General features: G+C 54.9%; 1 protein-coding gene across 1 annotated transcript in view; it reads left to right on the forward strand.

The window, feature by feature from the left end:
* Positions 1-20,976, forward strand: part of PROM2 (prominin 2) — a 35,584-nt gene extending 14,608 nt beyond the window's left edge. Inside the window, exons 7-23 of the mRNA XM_065399682.1 lie at positions 345-544; positions 757-831; positions 921-984; positions 2,249-2,408; positions 3,188-3,340; positions 5,459-5,582; positions 8,953-9,044; positions 10,296-10,380; positions 11,512-11,658; positions 12,682-12,753; positions 12,940-13,032; positions 13,658-13,711; positions 16,255-16,335; positions 16,708-16,776; positions 18,077-18,166; positions 19,590-19,696; positions 20,913-20,976. Of these exons, the coding sequence (XP_065255754.1) occupies positions 345-544; positions 757-831; positions 921-984; positions 2,249-2,408; positions 3,188-3,340; positions 5,459-5,582; positions 8,953-9,044; positions 10,296-10,380; positions 11,512-11,658; positions 12,682-12,753; positions 12,940-13,032; positions 13,658-13,711; positions 16,255-16,335; positions 16,708-16,776; positions 18,077-18,166; positions 19,590-19,696; positions 20,913-20,976 (1,730 nt within the window). The remainder of the gene's footprint in view (positions 1-344; positions 545-756; positions 832-920; positions 985-2,248; positions 2,409-3,187; positions 3,341-5,458; positions 5,583-8,952; positions 9,045-10,295; positions 10,381-11,511; positions 11,659-12,681; positions 12,754-12,939; positions 13,033-13,657; positions 13,712-16,254; positions 16,336-16,707; positions 16,777-18,076; positions 18,167-19,589; positions 19,697-20,912) is intronic.
* The last annotated feature ends 392 nt before the right edge of the window (positions 20,977-21,368 follow it).

Raw genomic sequence — 21,368 nt, forward strand, 5'->3', positions numbered from 1 at the left:
GAGATCCTCTCTGCCTGATGCTGGGATTCCTCCCACTGCCTCTGTCCCACATTGGGCGTGGGCTGGCTTCACATCTCATCCCTCACCCATATCCTGAAGATGCCTTAGAACTTCCTCTGTTCCACTCCCCCCTTCTGGTGACCAGACATTCTATCTCTAGCCAGAGGCTGGGGCCCAGGGGGATGGCATCTGCACTGAAGATGGCCATCTGTTGAGCTGCTCCGTAGCTACTTGTGTAGCAGCAAGGCAGGAGGGCCTGGGGGCCAGCCTGCCAGCGAGGGGAATAGCGTTAGTGGCACAGACGGAGCGGAGCGCCAGAACTAGCCTTGGGTTTTCTCTTTAAGACCTACAGAACTCGCTGAACCATTTACAGATTCTCAACAAGACCGTGCGGACTCTGACCCATTTCCAGGACGAGCTGAGCCTGGCGCTTAGAGATCGCAAGGAGAGCGCAGTCTCCCTGCTGGACAGTCCGCGCTGCACATCCTGTGCCCGGGCACTGGGCAAAGCCCAGAGCTTGGAGCCGGGAGCTGACTACAGCAGGGTGAGTGTAGGATCGTAGAGAGAAGGCCTTCTCCTCCCAGGTCTGATGGAAGGGTGGGTCTCTCTTGCCACTTGGGCACCTTTGTGTCCATTCCTTTGGTGCGGGACATCCCTCAACGCTGCTCCACCCACGTACGCTGGCTCAGCAGGGACACTCTGCCGAGTTGTAGAGGGGAACTCGCCTGTTCATGGAATGATGGTTTCTTCCTGCAGGTTCCTTCGGTGGAACAAGTTTTGAAGACACTGTCTGGTCTCCCCAAAGCTAACTTCCCAGACTTGATTGACCAGGTATGTGACTGACAAGGCCTGGGGCCTGTTTGCAAATGTGAAAGCTGGTTCGATTTTGGGGGAGAACACGTCTCTTTTTGCTCTTCCAGGGCAACAGCACCTTCAACTCGATGCCAGACCTAGCCGTTGCAAAGATGGCCCAGGTTGTGCAGGGTGAGCAAAACCTCTTTTATGGTCAGTAGGGTGTTGCACTTCCAAACTCTGGGCCATGGAGCAATGCAACCACAACGCCTTTGATTCTTGAGACCTGCCCCTTTAAATTCCTAAGAAAAAAAACTGTCTGCAGAGACAGCGGCCATTTTGTTCCCAGCATGGCTTCAGACTGTTAGGATATGCACCCCCTGTGCTCTCCTCTGGGGACTTTACTTTTGTTCCCTCTTATTTTGTTGTTTCCTTTAATCCATGCTCCTGCCAGGCACTGGGGCCCAGATCCTCGGAGGGATTTAGCCACCTAACTCCCACTGATTTCAAGGGAAGTTAGGCACCGAAATACCTGTCCCTGGGAAACGATCCTGCTTGTATTCAATGGAACTGCAAGAAACAAGAAAATCTTTGTACTGGGGTCATAAACCCTTGGAAATTGGCGTGAATAGTGGCAATATTGAAAGGCACTAAACCTTCGGGGAGTGAGAGAGACAGCCAAAGAGCCACAGCAGAGACCAGGCCCCCACTGTGCTTGGTGTGGTTACAGCAGGAGACAGGCCTTGCCCTGTAGGACCTTACAGTCGAAATAGTGAGAGGGTAAGTGACAGGCCCAGGGTCACCCAGCACATCAGTTGCAGACAGGGTTGCCAACCCTCCAGGATTGTCCTGGAGTCCCCAGGAATTAAAGATGGATCTTTAATGAAAGACAATGAAACCTCCAGGAATTCATCCAAGCAAAGTTGGTAACCCTAGTTGCAGAGCTGAGCGTAGGACCTATGTCTCCTGAAACACAGGCCAGCCTCCTACCCATTACAGGGGACTCAAACTGGGGTAATACGAGTCTCTGAGGGTATGGCTGCATTGTAAGCCCAGCCTCAGACTTAAGTTTGAGCCCAAACCCCCATACTGTCCATGCACAAATCGCTCTGACACAGGTCAACAAGCATTCGGGACCTGAGTCCTAGGACCCATCTGAGCCCGAGAGCTTGGTCTGTACCTGAGACTTGAGTCCAAACCCTGTCATTTTGCAGAGGTTTGGTTAGGATTAGGGTGTGTTTACTGCACCAGGTAAGGGGCAGACTCTTCTAGGACTTCGGCAGAGGCTGGGTGAGAGGGTCTGTCCTGAACAGAGGAGGGATGTATTTTGTGAATGGTCCTGTAAGATCCAGCCCCTTGGGACCGCAGAGAAGGACCAGTGCTTGCCTACGCCCGTCACTGCCAGCTGCAGGGTTCCCACTAAGTCCCCCCTATGTCTTCCACTCTCACCTTGCAGACCTAAAGGACGAAGTGAACAAGATCAATGAGAAGGTCCAGTCTATTGCAGACAGCTTCCCAGTCTCTGATTACACTCAGCCCTTGAATGATGCCCTGATGCAGGCGGAGAACAAGAGCCGCCCTTACCTCCAGGAGGTGAAACACTATGAGAAATACAGGTAATGGGAGAGTGGCTGCAGCTGTGTGAGTCTATGGATCTGATTCTGAGCTCACACCAGTGTGAATCAGGAGTCACTCCAGTGAAGTCAAGCAGGTAACACCTGTATAAAACCAGGGGACGTGAAATCAGAAGCAGGCTAACAATTTTCCCGGTTCAACCTCTGGGAATGGCTAAATCCCTTGTATTACCCTCCACCCTCTAAGCTAAAGGAGCCACTCTATTAGCAGGAAGCAGTAGTAGGCTGTTATCCTCTGGTGGACCACCACTAGCAGAAGAGAACACACAAGCATTCTCAGTGTGTCACACTTCTTTAAGAGGGTCCAGAATGTATCGTACCAGCCCTAGCTGCTCCTGGACTGAAGCCCCCCGACTGCTGATAGTCCACTGAGGAGTTCAGGGCTCTCCTCAAAACTTTCCAGCTGATCACTTGACTTCTTGCTAGCAGGCCCTGGGTGGCTCTGAGGCTGTGTGAGGGTCATGAAATCCCAATCCAATGAGTTCAAATCTAGTCTAGGGTAGAAAGCTGAAGTAGAGGAGCGGATGCATTGCTCCCATCTGCTTCTCTCAAAGGGTGATTTTTGACTTCCTGCCTCCACTGACTAACAATGATTGTGGGCTCGGGCCTGAGGCTGAATTTAGGGTTTGCTCCCAGTTGTGGCAGGCGATGGTGCAGGCTCCCTCCTGCCACCAGGGATGGGGGAATGAGCCGGAAGGGGGGGGCTTGTTCTTTAACTGCCCTTGTGGCTCCTGACTTCCTCTGACCTCTTCTCTCCGCAGGTGGATTGTGGGCATTGTGCTGTGCTCCGTGGTCCTGCTGGTTGTAGCCTGTAACCTCCTGGGGCTGTCCCTTGGGGCCTGTGGGCTTGCCATGCGGGAGGATCCGAGCGACTACGAAAGCAGAGGAGAAGCTGGGGCCAAATTCCTTTTGGTGTAAGGGACTATTACTGTACTGGGCGGGGCAGGGGAGAGTTCAGGGCCCTCACACCTCAGTTGGGGGTGATGGGGAGAGAATATCTCTGTGATGTGGTGGCATTGGTGGCATGTGCTACACAGCAGGTCAGACTACATGATCTGGTGGTCCCATCTGGCCTGAAACTCTGTGATGGGCACATGGCATTGGGAGTGGACTGGAGTCCAGCCCTCCTCTGTTAGCTGGGAGGCTCTCCATGGTGATGTGGCACTGTAAAAGGTGGATGGTGTTACAGTCAAAGTGTGCGGGGGTGGAAACGGAGAGGTCTTCTGGCTGGGTGGTATGCCGAAGCCCAGCAGATGCAGGAGCTTGCCTAGGCACTCACGTCTCGCTTCTCTTCCCGTTTGGGTCTCCTCGGGGATGGCTAAGAGGCAGCTCCACCTCTCACTGAAATGTTCCTGGTGGACATCTGATGCCAGGTGACCTGAGCATGGTTGCTACCAGCAGCAGGTTCTTTATCGGCAGTATGTGCTTCACAACATACTAGCACATTTCACGCTTGGGTTTGCGCGATTCATGTCAGAGACAGGTCTGGGCTGCAAAGTTTGTGTCTAGATCTGACCTTCCCAGAGTTCAGGGTGTTCCCAGCCACGGCTTGGGTTTGGGCCCATCTTTATGTAATATGGTTGATCTTTACAATGAATCCTTCACCTGACCACAGCACGTTTCATCTTAAGTTTGTTCAGTTAATGTGAATCTGTCCATACTGCATTTCGTCTTATGTTTGTGTGGTTCGCGTGACCATAGTATGTCTCACGTCACATTTGGATGGTTGGTGTGACCATAGCATGTTTCAACCCATTCTAATTTTAAAGTTGTACAGATGTAGTATGAAAGTTTTTCACTGAAAGTTTTTTCAATGGAAAATAGCTTTCTGACCAAAAATTTGTGTGGAAAATCTTTATTTTGGTCAAAATTTTCCATTTTAAACCAACAACTGAAAAATGTTGGTAAAAACTCAATTTTTCAATGAAAAACCAAGAAGTTTTGAATAAAAGAAACACTTCTGAAATTTCCCTACAAAGAATAATTGATGTTTTTCAACCAGCGCTACTTAAAATGTTTCCCCTTTGGGGCGTGTGGTCTCACAGGACCATTGGAACAAGTGACCTAGGGTGGGGTGTATTGTCCATGACTCGCAGTCTTTCAGACAAGACTGGATGCCTTTCTGAAAGATCTGCCCTCGCTCAAACAGAAGTTATAGGCTTGGTGCAAGAATCATTGAGTGACAGCCTCTGGTCTCTGTGATGCAGGAGGTTAGACAAGATGATCACGACAGTCCCTTCTGGCCTCACAATCTATGAATCTATGGCCTTAGTGAGTTTCTTGTTTGGTTTGTGCACTTGGGGGAGGAGAGAGAGTCCTTCTCACTATCCCCGTGTTGTGATTCACCGCCGAGCACGCTGGAGCCTGGATCCCTCTGAGCAGAGGGACTCCGCAGGCCTGAGGAACCTCATGAGACACTGCAAACATAGGTGTGACCTCAGCACATGTAGATCCAGGTACCCATGCCAGCTTTGCTCTAGCTAGCTCAGGTACCAATAGCAGTGAAGCCGCGACAACATGGGCTATACAAGCCCACCCGGGACCCTCGAGTGGCTGGCAGTCACACCTATGTTTGCAGTGTAGACATACTGTGAGCCAGCGTGGCTCAGATTTTGCTCCTTTTCCAGCCCAGAGAGGTTCCTTCTTCTGGACACTGCCTCAGGAGGTGCTGCTCTCTCCTGCCCAGTTGGGATGGTGTTAGCTGAAGCATGCATTGCTGCCCCAACCCGGGACCATGCTAGCTGTGCAGCAGCTACGTCTGGCCTGGTCCCTGGGGAGTTCTCCCATAGTCCATGGGAGTGGACTCAAACCTGCCCAGCAGGTCTGCTGTCAGTGCCTTCCGGTGCGGGCGTGGCAGTCTTGTGGGATGGTACCGTGCAGCTGCGGAGACATGTGTGTGGATGCCAGGGACTCCGAATAGAAGCAGGGCAGCTCCCAACTTGCCCTCCTCCCTGCTTGTTCCAGCAGAGTCACTAGGATGGAGGACTAGCCGGCAGGGCGCTCCCTGTAACCCATCTCCTTCTCTATTGCAGGGGCGTTGGCTTTAGCTTCCTCTTCTCCTGGCTCCTGATTCTCTTGGTCTTTGCCACCTTTCTGGTTGGGGGCAATGTCCAGACGCTGGTGTGTAAGAGCTGGGCCAATCAGGAGATTTACAAGGTGGGTCCCTGCTTTCTTGGTGTGCCGAGCCTGGCGAGCTGTGCTGTATGCTCCCCAGGTGGAAGAACCAGTTCGGGCTGGGCTGTGTTAACCAGACAAAGTTGCCTAGCGCACATACTCATTGCCGTACGCATCCTATGCGGATTACTGTATGCACACACACAACATCTACACACACCTGTGCACTCTGTCCTTATTGCTCACACCCTCACCCCCATCACACACTCATCCCCACCCCCACCTGTACACACTCAGTGCACACGCACCTACCCCATATGTACACACTCATTACCATGCTCACTACTGCATGCTCAGTGCACACTTACACCTGCAGCTGCCATATCACACTCACACAGTCAGCTCTCTCGCACACACTCATTGTAGCGGACCCAGGCCATCATCGCAAACTCCCGCTCTCTAACGCAATCACAAAGACACGCTCTGGCCTTCATTTATCATTGCCCTATGGCCGCTGTACTGTCCTGACATACTGGGGCCATAAAGCTGTCAGAGCCTGGGACCGGTCCCTGGGATATGGGACTCAACCATTTGCACAAGTGTGTATAAGTGTACGAATCAGGCCATGAATGACTATACTTGGCAGGTAGCAACCTGCAGGCTACTGACGACTCTACTGAAAGCTTTTTGCTTCATTGTAAAAACTTCTCTTCTCCATCACCAGAATAATTCGTTTCGGGTACGTCTCCACCGCAGCCAGAGGTGCACATGGAGACATACCTATGCTAGCTTTGATCTAGCCAGCTTAAATAACAATAGCAGTGAAGCCATGGCGGCGCAGGCAGTCTGTCCAAGCCCACCCGGGACCGTGGGTATGTATTTAGGCAGCTAGCCCGGGCTGCCGTGGCTTCACACCTGTGATTTGAGCTAGCTAAATAGAAGCTAGCTCGGGTATATCTCCATAAGCCAAGGCTCTGGTTGCAGAGCAGACGCACCCTGAGTGTGCTCCGGGCTTGTCAGCCTGTGAGCGTGCCCGCCAATCAATGCATGCATGTGTGAGCGTGCATGGGTTATGACAGTATCTTTGTGACATGACGTGATGGAAGAGACCCATGCTCACGTCTGCCCCACTCAGTGTCCAGCCAGGGTTACGGCCCCTTTCCCTCCACCTAGGGTGACCAGATGTCCTGATTTTATAGGGACAGTCCCGATTTTGGGGCTTTTTCTTATATAGGCTCCTATTACCCCCGACCCTCTGTCCCAATTTTTCCACTTGCTATCTGGTCACCCTACCTCCACCAGGCTTCCAGCTTGCTCCCTGAGGCTGAGGAATCGCTCTCAGTGGCCAGTCACACTGGCTTCCCATCTGCCTCGCACATGGCATAGTGAAAGGAGCTGGAGGGCAGGCTGAGGATCTGGCCTGTCGTGTCACATACAGACCTGCACAGGTGCACGCTGTCGTACATGGATACACTTAGCTGCGTTCATACACAGAAATACTGTAAATCGATTCAAATGCAGTTCCACCGAGTTCAGCCCCAGGGATGACGTGACCCAACGATGAGATGATCCGTCCCATCACCTCGTCCTGTTCCGCAGCGTCCGGCGTGTAATCTAATAACTCGCTCGCTGCATGCTGCAGAATGATCCAATTATGCCCACGCCCGGCCCTTTGCACTGCTTTACCCCGGGCACAGTTGGCGCGCACGGATCGTTCCAGTGAATTAATTAAAGCTCCTCAAACAGCGGTTAACGTTTGATCTTTGTTTGGAAGCCAACTGTCACCACGGCTCCCCCCACACACCGCCCCCCGCCACCGTTGGCCAGCTGGAGCTCAGGAAGCAGAGAGATGCACTGAGGGGCTCTGCCCAGCCAGAGAGGCAGGGACTGGACAGCTCTGGATGCAGAAGGGCTAGCAAGGCTCCTTTTCCTGCCCAAAGACCGAGTCTCCCATGCGGATTAAAGGGAGCCAGGGCTCGCAGCATAGCAGGGAAGCTCCGAGGGAGGGATTCCAGGTCTGTCAACTGCCATGGACCATTGCAGTGACCATGAGATGAACCCTAAGGTGGCCACTACAAGTGCAGGGAGAAGAGGGGCCAGGGGCTAGTGCTAAGGTAGAGCACAGTACTCCAGGGGATAATGCTGTGGAAGTACTGGGTACCCCAGGGGGGATTGCTGTAGTATTAGGGCAGCCAGGGGTAGTGTTGTGGTAGTATTGGGTACTCCAGGGTGTAGTATAGATTCTCCAGGGCATAGTGCTATGGTGAACGGGGTACCCCAGAGGGTGGTGCTTTGGTAATGGAGTTCGCCAGGGGGTAGTGTTATGATATTAGGGTATCCCAGGGGGTAGTACTAGGTTGGTACGAGGTACCCCGGGTGCAGTACTGTGGCTGTACTGTGCACCAGCGGTTTCCAATGGAACCCAAGACAGCACGTGTGAGGAACAGCCCATGGGATAGAGGTTACTGGGGGGCACTTACCATTGACCCCTATATCAGGGGACTCACCCCTGGTGCAGATGTGGGGAGCAAGAGGAAATCACGCAGGACGTGTGTGCTGGGAGAAGAGCCGGTGGTTAGGATGTTGGGTGTAGCCTGTGGCGTATGACCTGGGGAGTGGCTGAACTGTGGGATGGCACCAGGGGTCATTCCATATGGAACAGGCCATGTGGGGACCAGGGTATGGGTGTTGTGGGATGAATTAGCCCCTAGTACTGCAGGTCATGGGGAAGGGTCACCTTTGGTACAGATGTTAGCGAGATCAGCCCAGCGTGGGTGCAAGAAGAGTCCCCTTAGAGGAGACGCTGGGGTTTTGTGGGATATGAGCAGTGTTAGGATTAGCCCATGAGGGGGCTTTAATATGGAGATATACCTATCTCATAAAGCTGGAAGGGACCGTGAAAGGTCATCGAGTCCAGTCCCCTGCCTTCACAGCAGGACCAAGTACTGTCCCTGACAGATTTTTGCCCCAGATCCCTAAATGCCCCCCTCAAGGATTGAACTCACAACCCTGGGTTTAGCAGGCCAATGCTCAAACCACTGAGATTGTGCCCAGGTATAGAGGGTGGGGGAAGCAGCCCGAGAAGTCTGGTCTGAGGGGAATATCCATGATACAGGTGCTGGGGTGGGGAATTGCCCATGGAGACAGGGATCTCTAAAGGTACGGATGTGGAACCCCATCCTCTCCTTGCTTTCCAAAGCCCCTCAGTGACTTTCTCTGCTAGGGGTGATTTTAGCCCCACGTTGCTCCAGCCAGTACCCAGAAGTAGGATCACATCCCTTCATCGCTCTTTTCTCCCTCCCGAAATGCTGTTGGGACCAGCACAGCTGTGCTCCCTCTGTGCTCCAACACACCCTGCTCTCCCCCCCCGACCAGGGCCCTCCTCATGCCTTATTTCTCCCCTACTCTCCAGTTTATCGACACTCCTGGGAACCTGCCTCCATCCATGAACCTCACCCAGCTACTCAGCCTGAAGAGGAACCTCAACCTAACCTCTGCTTACCAGTGAGTACTCTGCTATGGGGCTGCCCAGGAGACCCCCCCCCCCCCCACACACACATTCTTAATGCCACTGCTCATGCTGTCCGGCTGCTTCCTAACGGACTGGCCTCATTAGGAAACTCCTTGAAACGAAGGCCAACCATCTCGAACTGGGGGTGGAGATTAAATCAGAACTAGACCCCTGATTTTCCGAAGTCCCAGCTCCCACTGACCTCTGGGGATGGAGCAGGTCGAAAATGTGCTAGCGAAACTCTTTTTCGACTGAAAATTGGGGTTTTGGCTAAATGGGCATTTCCCCAGGAAGCGGCCGTGGCGTTCCTCAAAAAGTTTGGATTTTTTCCGATGAAAAATCAGACATTTTCAGGCCTGGCCAAAAACATTTCTGGTTTTTAGCAGGTTGCGGCCGGAATTCTTTGGTTTTCAGTTTTTATTGATGTTTTCTGGAGGGGGTGGAAATATTCATTTTCCAGCCAGCTCGTATTGTGAGTGCATCAGGACGCCTTTCACTGAGGTGCCTGCATATGTATTAAGTGTCCAACAGTTGAATACTTACCCAGCAGCTCAGATTCCACCTTTGGTTGCCCCTCATACAACTGAGGGCCAAACCTGGGCTAGTCTCGCTGACCTGAAAACACCTCACACAGTTAGTTCAGCGAACTGCGATCTCCAGCCTACCTGGCCCATTCTAAGCTCCTTTGAAATCTCCTCACCTTGCTGCTGACACCAGTGACCTGCTTATGCCACCTACCAACTTCCCTGGCTTTAGGGTTACGGTAGCGGAGCCGCCAGTCAGCGCTTCTGTTACCAGACAGGCTCCAGTGTGCAGGGCTGGCTGGAAGCAATTCATCCCGGCCCCCAAAGGACAGTCTCAGCCCTTCACCATCTGGCCATATCCCTGGGACAGGAAAGGGTTCAGTGGATGCAGAGATTCTTGAGGCACCTCCTGTTATTACCAGCCCCAGTAATCACAAGGCAATGACCTACCATGTCTAACGGAGACAGTAGAGTGGGAGGAAAGGGGACCCGAAGACAAGTAGAATCTGACCTGGTGGGAAGCCTCCCGTGGACTGAATTGGGAGCTGCGTGGTGCCAAACTGGACTCTGGGCGCTAGGGAGGCGTGTGGGGCTGCAGTAGCCATGTGGAGCCAAGGCACAGGCTGGCTTTAGGCAGATCCCCTCGAGGAGCGCTGACCAGGAGTCTCCTCTCCCCTCTCCCGCTCACGCTGACTCCCCCCCACCACCGCTCTGTTCCAGGGAGTGCAAGAAGGGTGCAGGCCTCTGGGACGTTCTGCAGCTCAGAGATGCCTACAATCTTGAGGATCACCTCCACCTCAGCCAGGTGAGCGGGGGCTTTTCCCCAGGGGGCACCTGTCCTCCCACTCTCGCCAGCCCTGTGGTATCCCTAAGCAAGGAGGGGAATTAAACCTCCACGTTCATACAGTCTCGCACTGTCCCCTGCCCCCAGATCTGCCCACTTAAAGGGAGATTTAGTCTTTACATTGATTCAGCCAAGGGCTTCTCCAAGGGACCCAATCCCTGGCCTCTCTTTCCCAGTGAATCCAGTCTCCATTTTCCATCCAGTCCTGGGTTTCCTCCAACGTCCCCCTTCCAGCACAGACGTGGTGGAACCATCTGTCCTCACACAAGGGGAGACTCTTCCTTTTCCATCTTCCTCCGTTCTGGGCTTCCAGGAGAGGTTGTGGTGGGAAGGGAATTTGGCCTTGCAGCTGTGTGCATATAAAGTACCATGCCTCTCCTCACCTAGAGGGCTCATGCATGAGGCTTAGAGGGCAGGATGCAAAACGCGGGGCCTAGGAAAAATACGAATGCGTGTGTAACCCACTGAGTGTGTTATAGCTCCCTGCTTAACCCACAGAGGGTGTGAGACTATGACTAGTCCTAGTTAGGAAGCCTTAGCTCTGGAGATTCCCCGGTTCAATCCCCAGTGTATCAGCCCAGATAACAGCCATCCCTTAAACACTGCAAAATAGCACGAGGCTAATTTCTCTTGCATGCAAAATGGGCCCTATCTGCTCAGCTTCAACATTCAGAATTTCCAAAGAGTGCTGAGTAATTCATCCCCCCGGCAGTGAGCTGGCCTGAGTGGGACGAATGGGAAATCTGAGTCTGAGACGAAGTGTGCATCTAAGAGGGAGGAACCTCTCGGATGCTGGGTGAAGTATCATACAGGGGCTGTATGTCGTGCTGTCCTGCTTTTATAGCACTAGGATGGGGCACACAGATTTACCTTTACTGGGTTGACTGGTTTGGAGGCCGTTCCATGGATCTAGCTCTACTGGGCTGACTGGTTTTGTGATGCTAGGAAGGAGCAGAGTCACCCAGCCTATAAGGAACTAGGGCCAGATCCAAATCAGGAATCAGTGGAAAGGCTCCCCTGGGCTGTGGGTCAGGGCCCTAGCCAGGACCAGCACCCGTGGGGCTGGCGGTCATGGCCCTGCCTTGCCCTCAGTACACCAGAGACTTCCAGAAGCGCCTCGACAACTTCAATCTCCACTTTGAAGAAATCCACTTCCTTGACGGGGCTGGGAGACGGGACCTGGAGACCTTCCGGCAGAGCGGGATCGACCAGCTGGATTACCCCACATTCCAGGCCGAGGTGAGGGGTGCCAGAGCAAAGCTACAGCCAGTGCGGTGACATCAGGCAGGAGGTCGCCCTCTCCGTTTACATCCTCCACAGCAGCCCTTCCTCCCGCCGGGTCTGGGAATTGAGACTGGCTGATTGTGCTGCTCCGGCCCGGCTCTCACCCTTGCAGATCCTGGGTCTCCTCCCCTGGCCCTGACGGAGGCATCTGCCCTGTGTACAGACCCCCTGCCTGTTCCTACTGCCTTTGAGCCCATCCCACTCCTGGATAAGGCTTGTCAATATGCGCCCGCTCCCTTTGCCTGTTCTCCTGCCGGCTCCCTTCCGCCTCACGGTGGCAATAGCCCCCCGGCAGACACCCCAACCCTGTCCTGTCTTCCTATCCTTCCTCACTCCCGCTCTCTCAGACAGACTCTGTGCAACTTGTGTGGGCTAGAAAAATAGTCTTCTCCCCAGCTTTACCGGTGGGGAAACTGAGGCATACAGAGGTGGCGTGACTGGGTAATGGATTAAGGCATTGGACTGGGGGCTTGGGAGACCACAGTTCAAGTCCTTGGTCAACGACAGGATCCTATGGGTAAATCACATAATCTGCCCCGTGTGTCAGCTCCCTATCTGTAAAGTGGTAATAGTCCTGCCCTACCTTACAGGGCCCTTTGGGAGGGTAACGTCCATTAATGATTGTGATGGGGGCTGTATAAATAGCTAGACAGAGTTGCCAAGATCTCGCAGTTGCACATCTGGGAATAGAACCCAGGAGTCCTGACCCCCCACTCCCTGACTCTAGCCACTTGAAAACACTCCCTCTTGGTGGTTCATTGTAGGGGGAAGGGATCCCTGTGCCCTCGGCCCACGTTCTGCCCCATGTTACCCCTGAGCATTGAAGCCCGTGGGGCGGCACGGCTGTAGCTGAAATCAGGGTAATGTGCAGGCTGCAGGCTCATCGCTGGTGCTCAGGGAGCGTTCGTAAAGTGTGCCCCGCACTTTGGGACCCTTGGCTGACATGGGGTTGTTCATGCGGCTGGCTCCTTTCTCCAGATGCAGAACCCTGTGGTGAGGACGAGCCTGGAAGATCTAGCCAGGGATCTCGAGGGACTCCGAAAAATTCAGGTGAGTGCAGAGTTGACCTGAAGGGAAAGGAAGGGGTGATCCCCAGGGGCGGGGAGGGGAGATGCATGTGCTTTGCCTCCTGCTGCCCAGCAATGCCACCTCTCTCCCCCCTGCCAAGGCCTCCCGTGCTTCCCAGCTGACCAGGAAAGCCATCAGTGACTCTGGTCTCCCTGCTGTCCCCCACAGAACAACATCACAATAGCAGGACGGCTGGCCAATGAGTCCCAGGCCCTGTGGAAAATCCAGAATGCCACCGTGCTCACCCAGGAGGCCCTTGTGGTGAGTGTGACGGACCGAGCAGCGGTCACCTCCAGGCCAGGCCAGGGCCGGACTCCGTCCTTGGCTCAGGAGCTTTGGGGTGCAGACGTCATGGCTCAGGCCTAGCCCCAGTAGCATGCCGCTTGGGAAGGGCACAGGGCATCATGGGAAGCCTCCATGGGGGTGTGTCATTCATGTGGGGAGGGACTGGGGGCTGTATGACAGACCCCCAGGGGTGTGAATCCTAGACTTGCTGGCATAGGGGAAAGGTGGAGGGAAGATTCCTGGATTCCACATTGTAGATGGGGTGGGGGTGGAAGCGGAGACTGAAAGGGGGGGGGGGCGTGGCGTCTGCCAGCTGTGCCCAGTGGGCTGCTGGCGTTGGTCCAGTTCTTCCCAGGCAGGGGAAGCAAAACCTGCCCACACAACCGGGCAGCCACCGCTGAGAGCTCACAGAGGGAATGGCCATGAAGAGCAAACCCCCCGGGGCAGGGCCGGGGCTGAGGCCTCTGGGTGGGAGGTGGGGAAGGAAGGCTGCTCTCCTCCCGTCCGCCCTTTGCCTTCAAAGAAGGCCATTGGGTTCCAGGCTGTGGCCCCCCCACCTTGAAGTGGAGGGGACGCATCTGAGCCTCCCTTTGCCTTGCAGGTGAAGCTGAATGAGAGCGTGCAGTTCTTATCTGCCATGGCACCCCACCTCCAGGTACGGTTGCCAGGGGAGACCGTCCATCTGATGGAATGGCCACTGGGAGGGGGAATGGGGTGGGCAGTGGTGGGCAGGTGGGTGGCCCCAGGTCCTCGGAGTTAAGGGGGTGGGCAGTGGTGGCCCCAGGTCCTGGGAGTTAGAGGCACAAAACTCCCTGCCGGGCCCTGTAGTGACCATAAGGAGCAAGGCCTCGGTGCTCCATTCCCAGCGGAGCCCAGGGACTTTACCGCTGCTGTAGGGAGATGGGGAGCAAGCGGTGGTTTCATGGCCAGGAGCTCCCAACCCCGTGGCGCAAAGGTAAGGCGCCTTCAGAGGGGCAACCCAACAGCCTGGGCGTGTGTGCGAAACACCCCACAGGCGCTCCCCGCTTTTCATGGACATCATCCAGGGCTCGACCCTGACCTGCAGGGACCCCCCCTTTTCTTGGGGTGAGAGGGGAATTCAGTCCCTGTGGTCATTCATTCTAAACTGAGCTTCCTCCATTGACTCCCACCCTCGTCTGAAGGGACCCTGCTCTTGTGAGGTGACCCACTCTTGGGCAGGACACGCTCTTCCTCTTTCTGTGTCCCCTTCCCATGAGTGTGTGTGTCTCCTTGTTCTACGAATCTTCCTCAATCTGAGCCCTTGGAGAGAAGGACATTTGCCTTCTAGTCTCTATGTTCACCTAAGCCGGGTTTTCCCTCTACCCTGCTCCCCGCTCCTGACTGCCAGGGACCACCCCCTTCCGGGGAGCGGAGAGAATTCAGTCCCCTTGAGTTGGGCTCCCAAGCATTTAGGTGCTTTAGAAAACTCCATCCCTCAGGGACAAGGTGGGCGAGGTCACATCTCTTAATGGACCAACGTCTGTTGGTGAGAGAGACGAGCTTTTGAGCCACGCAGTCCTACCTAAAGAGGAGCTCCGTGTGGCTCGAAGGCTTGTCTCTCTCACCAACAGACGTTGGTCCAATAAAAGATATCACCTCCCCCACTTTTTCTCTCTAATATCCAGGTACCAATAAGGCTACCACTACATTTCCTCCCTCAGGGTTTATTCAGTCCTGGGCTCCACTCACACATTGTTCCCCAGCCCTGACCTATCAATCAAGGCTCAGTAATAATAATACTGCTTAGGCATGTGAAGCCAGTCACACTGGATCAGACCCAAGGTCCATCCCGCCCAGACTCCCATCTCTGGCAGTGACCAGCACCACCTACGTCAGTAGAAGGTGCAAGGAACCCAGCAGGGATGGGATAGTCTCAGGTTCTCACCCTACCGGGGTCACGGCGACGGCCGGAGAGTAAAGCGATTCTCCATCCTGATAGCAGCTCGTCCGCAGCCCCTGTCGCTTGGAGGGTGGCTTGGGCCAGGTGGGCGTTTCGTGGGGTTAACCCTACGGTGCATGCTCAGCAGCCACACGAGGAGCCAGCTGATTTTGTCGTATAATGACAGAAGAAAGAACCTTCCACCTTCAGTCAGTTCCCCACAATGCTCACTGCCTCCCAGCCTCCACGGCAAATCCACATCGCGGTGCTTCGGCTGCCAGAAAGAGACGTCTGTCAGCCCGTCTCCCCAGCAGCACAGGCCGGCCAGAGCCCAGCCTACCTCATTGGCTTCCCCTTGGACACCAGATCAAACTCAAAGCTTTGCTCTTCCCCTTCCAAGCCAATGCTGGGACTGGCCTGAGGGACCATCTCACCCTCTCTGATCCTGACCTCCCACGACAGATCTGTTCGACCTCCAGGGTGAGACCTCATTGTGCAGGAGGAGGGAGCTTCTGAGATGGAAGTTCTGGAGGAGATCAACAGCACAGACTCTCGCTAGTGCCTCCAAAGCTAGATGCAAAACCCACTTCTATGACCAGAGTGACCCCTTCCCAACCAAAGACTGGAGATAGTCCCATCCCTGCTGCTTGCAGAAGAGATAGCTAAAGATATCTCTGTGAGCACCACCTTGAACAACACCAAAAATCAAGCCAAGGCCTGCTCCCTCCCCCCAACCCAAGCTGAAGAGTCAGGCTTTTCTGTAGCCATGAGCAGTAACAGGCTCACGTTCCCCGTGGCTGACACACAGAAGAGGATGTGTGTCACACCCTGCCCAGTGGATTCTGGGCACACTTTATAAACACTGGGAGGTGTTCAGATACCAGGGAGATGAGCGCCATAGAAGAACCTAGATACATTCCTAGCTAAGTATGATGTAGCAGTCTGAGCTTGGTGTCAGAAGCCAAGAATTCCTGTGTCCTAGTCCTACCTCCAACCCCCTCGGTGATCCAGGGCAAGTTCCACCCTGCCCCCCATGTGCATCAGTTTCCCCACCTGTTACATGGGGATAGGGACATTTACCTCCTTCCCATGGCTGGTGTGAGGATCAGTGAGTTAATGCTCATGTATGCATGCTGCTGCATGATAAGCCTACAGTTCCATCCTTAATTAGAACCCCCGCTCCCAGAATTCTCCATCTCAGTGGTCAATCTCTCTCCCTCCCCATGATTCATAGCACCATTCAGCTCTCCAGTGCCCTCTAAGGTGCCTCTCTCCTCCCAACCCCGCTCTCCCACCAGCCCCTCTTGAAACGGACGATGGCCGAGATCGCCCTAGTCGAGACCATGCTCCCGGTGCAGGCACAGCGGCTCCTGAGACACGTGAGTGAGGAGGGGACCTTAGCCCCACAGGGCATTGAAGGGCAGAGCTGGGGCACAGCAATCAGTTGGAGGAAACCGCAGAGATGGCTGCATAGCAGCATTGAGACCCTTGCGGAGGACGGGACTCCTGCTTGATAACCAGCTCCATGGGACCTGCCTACAAACCCAACGCTTGCTGGGGCATCTGGGACTGCAAACGCAGAGGCAGCATGACCTACACTGGGGCAGATCCTGGGTAGCTGGAGATCCAGCCAGCAAACCCAAAGCCTGTGTGAGCCTACTCTGGGCCAGACTGCGCACTGGGGCCCTGAATTCCTCGCGAGCCCTTTGGAAGCCAGTGTGTGTCCTTCAGGCTGCCTTCTGTTCCTGCAGGAGATCGGCTGCTTCACAAGGAAAGAACTGGGCTATTTCTCGCAGTACCTGAACTGGGTGAGACGCACGGTAGGTGCTAACATCAGCAGAGGAGCCCCGTCAGAGCAGGGGTTGCTGCGGTTGTGATTTATTTGTATTACCGTTGCGGGTCGGTGCCCCAGTCCTGGACCAGGAGCCCATTGTGCTAGGCGCTGTACAGACACAGAACAAAGGGGTGACAATCTAAGGCTGTCTTCACTTGAAACGCTGCAGCTGCACTCAGGGTAGACACTTAAAGCAGTGACGGGAGGTGTTCTCCGGAAATCCATGTCCCCGGGAGGTGGCAGCGAGGTCGGGGGAAGAATTCAGTGCAGCCCCCCCGTACGACAAGAGACAGCAGATGGAGGCAGGCAGATGGGGTCTCAGCCTAACCGGTAGCAAGTTTCTTGTAGGCATCAAGGCAAAGGAGAGGTTGAAGGAGGGCTTTGAAGGAGGCTAGTGAGTGACTTTTGTGGATGAATCCAGGGAGCGCCTGCCCAGAGTGAATAGCGAATGAGAGGTGATAGGGCAGAGATTGGTCACGAAGGGCCTGGACAGTGAAGACAAGTATCTAATGTTCGGTACGATAGAGAAGGAGCCGGCAAAGAGCATTCTCCCCGAGGGCATTCTTAGTTTGAAGCTCCCACCAATGCTACAGGGCAGCATGTAACCGAGCGGGGCAGCTATGCAACTACCCCATGGGATGGTCTTGTGGTTAAAGGGCTGGCCTGAGGTGTGGGTTCGATTCCTGACACAGCCTCCCTGTGTGACCGTGAACAAGCTGTTTGTTGTTGCTCTGTGCCTCGGTTTCCCCTGATTTGAAATAGAGATAACAATCCCAAGCTCTTTCCCAGTACTTTTTATCCATAGATCTCAAAGCATTTTACAAAGGACGGCCGTGTCTTTACCCCCCCATTACAGCAGGGGAAACTGAGGCACGGGGAAACACAATGACTCACCTGAGATTACCCAGCACAGTAGTGGCAGAGCTGGAAATTGCCTTCTCCACTCCTCTCTGGTGCCCTCTCCACTGCTTCCCCACAGAACACCTCCCACAGTGGGGACGGACCTCCAGGTCCTTGAGGGGTGCTCAGAGATTAGGGTGATGGAGGCCAGCTGTGAACCTGAGTGAGCCCCGTCAAGGTCTTGGCTCCCATTGTCACACCTCCGGCCAGCTCAGCACCTGCCATGCCCAGCTCTGCGGAGAACCCAGCCCCGAGAGTGCAGCAGAGCTGGCCAGCAAAGGCAAAGGTCAGCTGGTTGGGTATCTGAGCATAACTGGGTTTGTGACTGTGTCGGCCTCCACCCAGGTCACTGCCTGGATAACTTGCTGTCTCCTCTTTTGCTCCAGATGACTGAGGATGTGGCTTCCTGCCAGCCCCTCGCCACGGCGCTGGATAACGGCCGGGTGATCCTGTGCGACCGCATTGCTGAGCCCTGGGTAAGGACAGCAGGACCTTCCACTCCCTGCCGCTGCCTTGGGCTTTAGCCCCCATTCCTCCCTGCCCTGGGGAATCTGTTCCCGGTCAGGGGTGAGTGGGCAGCTCTCAGGCACCATGGAGACAGCACTAGCTGGTCTGTCTCAGAGCCCTCCCATCCCCAGGCACTGAGTGATGCCCAGTCTCCACTCCCATCACCCCGGCATCGAGAGCATGGGGGAGAGCAGAGGCACTCCCAGCAGCTGCAGGCCATCTCAGTGAGCAGTTTCTGTGCAAAGGGGCAGTTGTGGGGGTCTATTATTTTATAGGTATTATAGGTGTGCCATGAAATTGGGGCCTCACTGTGCGAGGTGCTGCACAGATACATAGTAAGACAGTCCCTGCCCCTAGAGCTCACAGTCTAAATAGACATGGGGTGGGAGGGGAAACTGAGGCACAGACAGTGGGTTGCCAGAGGTCACTGACAGATTGAGGGAGAACACCCGGGTCTCCCGACACCTAATCCAGCGCCCGACCCACTAGGCCATGCTGCGTCCACCAAAAGGATGTGAATTGAACAGGAAATGAGATGCAGCCCGGGAGCCAGCGCGGTCCTTGCTGCGACCATCTCGGTCCTGGCATAAGCCAGATCTGCTACTGTTGATGTCAGGAGACGCGGGCTCCACCCTGACTGACCTCTCACACCGTGTCCCCCACAGCTATTACTAACTGGAATCAGCCCCTCTACCTCACCCTGTCTCCTGGGACCCCCGTCTCCCTCTATCTCCTTGCCTGGTCATGGTGCTGCCAGAGCCAATAGATGCAGAGAGGGGATAAATGAGGCTGCCTAATCTTGTCTGAGCAGCCTAAGTTGCCCCGGGGAAGACGCAGCCTTTGTTGAGATAGGCCAGCGCCGGATGAAAGCAGCCAGCTTGGGGGCGTCTATGTACCATGCAGGGTGCTCTCCTCCTCAGCAGGGCTGCCCAAAGGTTCGTTGCATGGCAGGATTTCCCAGTTCCCTGATCTGGCAGCAGGAGGGGGACCATCTACGATAAATCTCAGCACGCACTGTGTGTGCAAGCACATGCATGCCACTGTCCTCTGCTGGATGGTATCGGAGCTATTCCACTGTGTGTCGTAGGCTCCCTAGTACCAGCCAGAGAATCCCTCTGATTAGGAGTTAGGAGCCCACGGGGCAGGCCTCTTGCAGTCCCTCTATGGAGTAAGGTGGCGACTGCAGGCCAGAAGCTAACGGCATCGGGGCAGTGACCAAACTCCCATTGACTTCATCAGGCCCAGAAACTGGCCCCTGAGCAAAGGGTTAGAGGCTCTCTGTCCAACCTGCTTCCATCTGTATCCAGAGTGACCAAGGGGCCAGCTCCCCCACTCTCTCCCCCCATGCCCCGCCCAATGGAGCCGATCAGGGTGTTTGTTGTGTCCTTCCAGAACGCCTTCTGGTTCAGCCTGGGCTGCTGCACCTTCCTCCTCATCCCCAGCATCATCTTCGCCATCAAACTTACCAAGCACTTCCGCCCCATCAGGAACCGGCTAATGTAAGTGGCAGGCGCCGCGGGTGCTGGGACCTGTGCTCCGCCCGCATCCTCTCCATGCCATGACAGCAAGGGACCCACAGGAAAGGGGAACGCACCAAGCAGCAGCTGGCGGGTGTCGTTCCCAGCTGGAGGAGACGTATGGGCAGTAGCTGGGAATCACACCTCCTGGCTGCTGTGTAGACGTACTCCTGGAGGGACCCCATTTGAGCCACCCCCGCAAATGCCCCATCAATAGGCCCAGCTGTGGCAACCCTGGGCACATGCCCACCTACGGTCCTCTGGTGTCTCTCCATGTAGACGTTCGGCAGGAGCCCAGCAGCACCTCGATACAGAGGGGTATTTACCTATAGGTTGGATGGACTGAGGCGAAGGGCCACAATCAGGGGTCGAGGAAGCGAAGAAAGAGACGGATAAAGTTCCATTTGCTTTTGATCCAGTCCTGGATGGATCTCTGATCCCTGCAGTCCTGTGTCCAGTAAGCCCATTGGACAGATCCATCCAGTGGGCGGATCTCTTATCCCTTGGATCTTGTCCCCCTTTGTACGCTCCCTGAATCCTTGGACACAGAGTCCAAGATCTTGCGCATACTCAGAGCTTTACCTGTTTGCAGAATGCCGTGACAGCGCCTGATGCAGCCTGCAGGGGGCACTTATTTCCTGTTCTTAGGTGCAGCCACCTTTGGAGTGTTGGCCCAGGAGAACAGAAAGGGTTAACTCCCCCCCAACACTCCACCCTGCTGCCCTTGAAGGCTCCCCCTCAAACATGCCTGGAGCCCATAGGCCCTCGTCCCCGTACACGTAGGGTGAACCTGCGTGTGGTCTATGCCCATTGCACACAGGGGTTAGTTAACTGGCACATGGCTCTGTCAGCTCGTCTGCCCAGGGCTCAGTTCCCTGAGAGGCCGGGATAGATCCAGGAATTGCGGTGCATAATTCAGAGGTAGATTAAGGACAAACGGGTAACTACTGCCCTGAACCACAGCCTGCCCCAGGCCTAGCCAAGCTCAGCTCACTGAATTCTCCCATGTGCCCCTCGTTACTGTATGTTCTTATGGCCCCTGAAGTCCTCTACAAAGAGAGGGTCATTTTACCCACCAGAGTAATGCTGCCTCCTCTGGGGCAGAGCCTGGCAGGTGTTTAACTGGCTGCAAGGTGACAACAGAGATAATATTGGCTTCTCTCTTATGCTCTCTCCTTTTCTTCCCCACCACCTGCAGCTCTACTGCCTCAGAGGAGACCTATCCTTTCCACATCCCCCGCGTTACAGCTCTCAAGCTATAGGAAGGGGTCTCCGGCATCTCCAGGTAAGGGGGAAACTAATTAATCTGGGAACTCATATCTCTGTGGTGGAGGACTCCTGAATCTGAGAGTCCTGGGGCTCCCCAGGAGTCCTGGAACTACAGACCACTGGTCCCAGGCAAGCTCTAGGTGGGCTCTGGGACCTTGATGTCACCTGGGGATGGACATTCTTGGACCTCTCTTTTGCAGGTCCTCTTCAGAGCTCCTGGACCCCTGAACCAAGGTTTCTCTTGGGGATCCTATACCTCAGTGCCATGGGACTCTTTGTGGATACCAAGCTGCCATGTTGCAAATATTTCTGAAGGTCGCCCACACCCCTGAGTCGAAGCTGCCCCCCGAGTTCTCCCATAGGTTTCCATCACAGGTGTTCTGGG

This window comes from Emys orbicularis, chromosome 2 (assembly GCF_028017835.1).
Source record: "Emys orbicularis isolate rEmyOrb1 chromosome 2, rEmyOrb1.hap1, whole genome shotgun sequence".
Lineage (NCBI taxonomy): Eukaryota > Metazoa > Chordata > Testudines > Emydidae > Emys > Emys orbicularis.